Raw genomic sequence first — 6,210 nt, 5'->3', positions numbered from 1 at the left:
GAGATGGTTTTGAGTTTAAAGGCTTAGTAATCCCAATCTCCCATGTCCTGCACAACGTTGGCAAGTCACCTGCCCTCTCTGAATCTCATTCTTGACACCTGTGAAGTCGGGCTAATCACACATTCTTGTGTGACCGAGGTTAGGAAGGTGAGGATCGGGGATGTGTGCAGCTTGCATAATTGGTCCACAAAAGTGCTCAGGAGGGCCGAGCTGCCCCTTAGCCTCCACGCTTCTCCCCCTGGTTTCCCTGCTCCCTGGGATCTTCATGGCATTTGCTGGAACACTGACCCAGAGATGGCTGCTCCTGGGACTGAATAGGACAGTTTAGACCTGGACCCTTTAGGGGTCTGTCTGGACAGTAGTCATGGGGGGCTTCTGGAGAATACTAGGGTGTTTGGGCATCTATGTCCAAACAGGAGGTAGGTACCTGAAGTCCCAGCAGTGTGCAGGGCCCAAGTGTGGGAGGACTGAGCCAACTGCTTATCAGCCCCACTGTCCAACCGCCCGAGCCTGGGGCAATCCTCCTGGCCTCTTCCCACTTCCCCAAAGCCCGGTATAAGGGCAGCTTCTGTGCGCCAGTAGCCAGAGGCGCTGAGAGTGGAGGCTTCAGGCTCTCAGGAGGTAAGTGCTCCCTCGGCTTCCCCGGGAGGACAGGCCCCGGGCTGGGAAGAACCCGGGCTGTATATGGGAAACACCAGGGATTGTGGTCCTCTGCACCATGATGAGCACTGTCCTCCCCCTTCTTCCCCAGTGTGTCTGACTCTGGCGCTGAAGCTGAGCACCCCTGTTCCTCTAGGGGTGACGGTCTGAGCTGAGTGCTGTCCCAGGGAGCCGAGAGGTGCTCTCAAGGAAAGGGACTCTTGTAGTTCAGCTCCTGGCCCCATGTTCATCCCCTGATCCTCCAGCTCGGGGTCTGTTCTCTGGGGACAAGGAAGCTCTCTCGTTTGCCCTTTAATCTACCAGTTAAGCAGACACTTTCTCTCCACTGTGTTCCAGGGACCGTGCAGACACAAGGAAGTCCCCAGGAGGGAACGTGGAGCTGTGTGTCTGTCACAAGACTGCAGGGACATGAGAGGCTGCCTGCTCCTGCCCCTTCTCCTGCTGGGGACAGTTTCTGCTCTCTATCTGGGTGAGTCCTCCCCTCCCCTTCTCATCTGTTCTCCTTTCTTCTTTCCTGCATCCTTTTTTGCTCCTATGGGTCCAAGGCCACAGCCCCTCTTCAGTTGCCCCAGCCCATCTCTAGTTAGATTTCTCCTGGACCTAGAGCTGTGACCTGAACTTTCCCTCAGGGCTCCTTTGCCAGGAAAAACACCCATCTGTGAAGACGAGGGCATCTCACAAGTCTCACTCCCAAATTACCCGCACATGGTGTCAGCCAGCTTCAGGGTCTCATGCAATTGTGTGTGTGATGCAAGAATTCTGGCTCATCCAACCCTCAAGGGATCCTTCCAGTCTTTGGTTCCAGATGGCGTCCCTAGGAGGACAGGGTGGAGCCTTCAGAGCTGTCCGTGGTCCTGGAGGGAGGTGGTACCTTGTCTGAAGGTGGGTTATTTCTTCTTTGCAGAGAAGGATGCCCCACATCTGGGTGGTCCAGAGACACAGGCAGACCTGAGCCAGGATCTGGAATGCTCAGGGGGGCAGGAAGGAGCGCTCGCCCTGAGTGGTGAGGTGCTTGAGTCGGGGGCACAGGAGGCCGAGGACGCCCATGACGATGAGTTGGACTCAGATGACTTAGACGAGGACGTGCAGTGCCCCAAGGAAGAGCAAACAGTGCGACTTCTGGGCAGTCCTGAGTGCGAGAGCTGCCGTTACAGGGTTGTGCTCACTCGGAGGAGGTTTAGAAGAGCTCAGGTATATGGCACCAAGGCTGCTTCGGGGACCAGGGATGGAGAGACGGGGTTGGATTCAATGTTCTGTTTCGTATTACTTAGATTAGTGGTTCTCTTAGGCTAATATGCATCAGAAAAGAAAGTGAATGAAAAGGTGCAGTTGCCCAGTCGTGTCTGACTCTTTGATACCCCATGATAGTAGGCTATCAGGGTCCTCTGTCCATGGAATTTTCCAGGCAAGAATACTGGAGTGGGTTGCCAGTTCCTTCAGCAGGGGATCTTCTCGACCCAGGGATCAAACCCAGGTCTCCCCCATTGCAGGCGGATTCTTTACCCGCTGAGCCACCAGGGAAGCCCAAATAAAGGCATAAGAGATGGGATTCAGGTGGAGAAGTAGATACCTGATTTCTGATTTGCAAAGGGATGTGGGGTCTGTCCTGCAGACTCAGGCATTGAACATGAAAACAGTGAATTTTCTCTCCTCCCTGTTCTCTCTGCAGACAATCTGCAGGAGGTGCTACCGAGGTAACCTCGTCTCCATCCACAGCTTCAGTGTCAACAGTCTCATCTATCACTTGGCCGTAAGGACCAACCAAGCACAGGTTTGGACCGGAGGCTTCATCAGAGGTCGGGTAAGTGAGGGGCCAATGTCCAGGGAGAGGAAGCCTTTTCTTTCTGTCCTTTTAAAAAAATGTTGGCTTAATACTTGGAAGTTTATTGTCTATATTTTATATCCTTTTTCATTTATTCATATTTGGCTGCAGCCGTGTTTTCTCTAGGTGTGTCTGGGGCACTCTCTTGCTGGGGGTTATGGGTTTCTTCTTGAAGTGGCCTTGCTTGTTGGGGTGCACAGAATCAAGAGCCCTGGCTCAGCAGTGGGAGCACAAGTGGGTGCTCTGCGTCACATGGGATCTTCCAGGAACAGGGATCGAACCCATGGCCCCTGCATGGGCAGGCAGCTTCTTCACCACTGGACCACCAGGGAAGGCCCGGGGGGGAGGGTGCGTCTGATTGCCTCAAGGCCCACCTACTCCCATCGAACCTCATCCTGGCACCTGAAGCTGCCTTGTACTGACCTAGGAGAGGTGATGATTGAGCTCTTCTCTTCCTCACCGATGTTCAGTGGCTTCATGCTTGCAGCTTGAAATCTGCCACAGTGGATGCATTTACACTGAAGAAGTGGGCAATTATTATAAATCAAGATTCTTTCTTTCCTCTGCCTCTCATCTTCCACCAAAGCTGGCTGTGACATGTCTATCAGCCCATCACTGGAGGCAGGAGGTAGAGTTCAGACCCAGCTCTGCGCGTTACTGGCTGAAAGACTGCCTCTTAGTTCAGTGTCCTCATCTCTAAGTGGGTCCTTCTCTCAGAGTGACCTTGGGGACTGTGACTAAGTTCTGTTACATTTGCTGCTCATGTGTGGTTCAAGGACCAGCAGTATCAACATCCCCTGGCACTTGTTGAAATATAGGATCTCGGGCCCCACCCCAGACCTCCTGAATCAGAATCCACATTTCCAGCAGATCCCTAGGAGATGTGTCTGCTCAGTGAAGTTTGAGAAGCCTCCTCTGTGTGGGAGCTGGGAGTGATGTTTGCTCTTCCATGTCATTGCCTGAGAACCCTGGGGGGTTGGTCTGTGTGGTGGGGTCCTAGCCAGGTGACACAGTGAGAGGAGATTATAGACACAGTGTCCAGAGAGATGCTCAGGGGACTTTCAGGAGCCCCAGCCTCTGTGTTCCTGGACCTCTGCCCTCTGACCCAGCCTCTCTCTTTTCTCTAGTTACGGTGCAGGAGATTTCTCTGGACTGATGGGAGTTGCTGGAATTTTGCAGTCTGGGCCCGAGGCCAGCCCAGGAATGGAAGAGGCCGCTGCGTGGCCCTGTGCACCAGAGGTGAGGGGGCCAGGGGCCCAGACAAGGAGGGGAGGTGGACTTGCACACACGTCCCTGTGAGCTGCACACACATGTCTCCCGTCCTAGAGAACCCCGCCCTGTGTGTGAGCAGGGCTGGGGAGCAGGGATCCTCAGAGTCCCAGTGAGGGGTCCTGCATGGGGCTGGGGGCTCTCTGTCCTCCAGACTCAGTGAGGCTCCTTCCCTTCCTCTGATGGGACAGTGACAAGGAGCGAGTGTGGGACAGACGGGAGGGACACTCGGGAATGGAAGGTGTGGCCGAGGGACACAGGAAGACATGGGAACAAGGGCCAGCTGACAGATGAGTCCCCAGGTCCCACAGCACGGCTGCCCGACGTGCGCGAGTTTAGAACGGGGGGAAGACCATGCGGGCTGGGGTCAGATGGCCGAGGTGCACAGTTGGCTCTGCCCCTTGTCTGCTGAGATCAGGGTGGGTTGTCAGTCCCCGAGCCTCAGTTTTCCCGTCTGTTAAACGGGAGAGATGACAGCCCTGACCTCGTGGAGTCCCTGTGAGGGTGGAAGCACAGTCCACAGGAAGCACTTAGCACTCTGCCTCTGCAAGGGAGGCGGTCAGTGAAGGTGGCTAGCTGGGACATGGGGAGACACACGGCCCTCAGCTTGGTAGGCAGAGGTGAGCTGTGAGGCGCGTTGGACTGGGGTGGGGTACACAGGCCACACAGGCGTGCAACTGATATCACTGTGTTCTCTGCCCCCAGGGGGTGTCTGGCGACGAGCTCCGTGCCAAAGGCGGCTGCCCTTCATCTGCTCCTACTAAGCCAGAGACGGGATACCCTCCTCCCCGCCCTCCTGTCTGCCTGATCTCTCTGTCAGCCCCCTGGCCCCCCAGCCTCCCCGGGTCATAAAGCCACGTTCTCACAGCATCTCCTGACTGGTTTCTTCGCTGCACACTTTGGAGGAGTTCCCTGGGTTGGAAAATCCTGGAAGCCCTTGTTCTGGCTTTGCGGACAGGGCGGGGGGACTTTGAGAAGTAAAAGCTGGAGCGGGACTCCTCCAGTGGGGCGGGAGGGGGGACACTGGGGTTTGGCTGCAGCAGCCCCTGGGGGCAGAGTGGGGGCCGGGCGGGGGGCCAGGGTCTGGGAGAGGACGCCTCTGTTGAGGAGCCCTCTAGGTTTGGATTCAATAAGGGCTGCAACTTAGGGGCGTATTGGCAACTTTCCAAAATGCAGGGGATATGTAGAATTTGAGAACTGGGAGGAGCTGGGGGTCCCGCCTGGGGTCCCCACATGATGGGGAAAGGAGAACGGGGTCTCTCAGAGCGCCTGGCTCTTCCAGCCCTGGGCTGTTTTCCCCTCAGAGACTGGCCCTGTTTTCCATTCTCCCACCTGCCTGGTGCTTTCAGTCACTCAGTCGTGTCCAACTCCTTGCGACCTCATGGACTGCAGCACACCAGACTCTCTGTCCTTTTCTAACTCCTGGAGCTTACTCAAACTCATGTCCATTGAGTCAGTGATGCCGTCCAACCATCTAATCCTCTGTCGTCCCCTTCTCCTCCTGCTTTCAGTCTTTCACGGCATCAGGGTCTTTTCCAGTGAGTCAGTTCTTGGTATCAGGTGGCCAAAGTATTGGAGTTTCAGCTTCAGCATCAGTCCTTCCAATGAACACCCAGGACTGATCTCCTTCAGGATGGACTGGTTGGATCTCCTTGCAGTCCAAGGGACTCTCAAGAGTCTTCTCCAACACCACAGTTCAAACGCATCAATTCTTTGGCGCTCAGCTTTCTTTGTAGTCCAAGTCTCACATTTGTACACAGCTACAGGAAAAACCATAGTTTTGATTATACCGATTTTGTCAGCAAAGTGACAAAGCGCTTTTTAATATGCTATCTAGGTTGGTCATAGCTTTTCTTCCAAGGAGTACCTGTGTTTTAATTTCGAGGTGGCAGTCACCATCTGCAGTGATTTTGGGGCCCAAGAAAAGAAGATCTGTCACTTCCACCTTTCCCCTTCTATTTTGTAGGAAGTGATGGTACTGGATGCCATGATTTTAGTTTTCTGAATGTTGAGCTTTAAGCCAACTTTGCTCTCTCCTCCTTCACTTTTATCAAGAGGCTCTTTAGTTCTTCTTCAATTTCTGCCCTAAGGGTGGTGTCATCTGCATATCTGAGGTTATTGATATTTTTCTGGGCAATCTTTAGTCCAGCTTGTGATTCATCCAGCCTGGCATTTCTCATGATGTACTCTGCATATAAGTTAAATAAGCAGGGTGACAATATATAGCCTTGACATAATGCTTTTCCAATTTTGAATCAATCCATTGTTCCATGCCCAGTTCTAACTGCTGCTTCCTGACCTGCATATAGATTTCTTAGGAAGCAGATCTGGTGGTCCAGTATTCCCATCTCTTTAATAATTTCTCAGTTTATTGTGATCCATGCAGTTAAAGGCTTTAGCAATAAAGTCGATGTTTTCCTGGAATTCCCTTGCTTTCTCTATGATCCAAGGATGTTGGC

General features: G+C 53.6%; 1 protein-coding gene across 1 annotated transcript; it reads left to right on the top strand.

Annotated features, from left to right (window-relative positions):
* Nucleotides 1-533: 533 nt before the first annotated feature.
* On the top strand, nucleotides 534-4,621 carry LOC122676929 (proteoglycan 3-like). Its single transcript, XM_043876570.1, has 6 exons — nucleotides 534-621; nucleotides 997-1,129; nucleotides 1,565-1,851; nucleotides 2,330-2,461; nucleotides 3,610-3,721; nucleotides 4,457-4,621. The coding sequence occupies exons 2-6, from the start codon at nucleotides 1,069-1,071 to the stop codon at nucleotides 4,513-4,515; spliced, it is 651 nt and encodes a 216-aa protein (XP_043732505.1). The 5' UTR covers nucleotides 534-621; nucleotides 997-1,068; the 3' UTR covers nucleotides 4,516-4,621.
* Nucleotides 4,622-6,210: the final 1,589 nt, after the last annotated feature.

The sequence above is a fragment of the Cervus elaphus genome, chromosome 1 (genome assembly GCF_910594005.1).
Source record: "Cervus elaphus chromosome 1, mCerEla1.1, whole genome shotgun sequence".
Classification (NCBI taxonomy): domain Eukaryota; kingdom Metazoa; phylum Chordata; class Mammalia; order Artiodactyla; family Cervidae; genus Cervus; species Cervus elaphus.
Note: the sequence above shows the minus strand (reverse complement) of the source record. Positions and strands in the feature narration are given on the sequence as shown.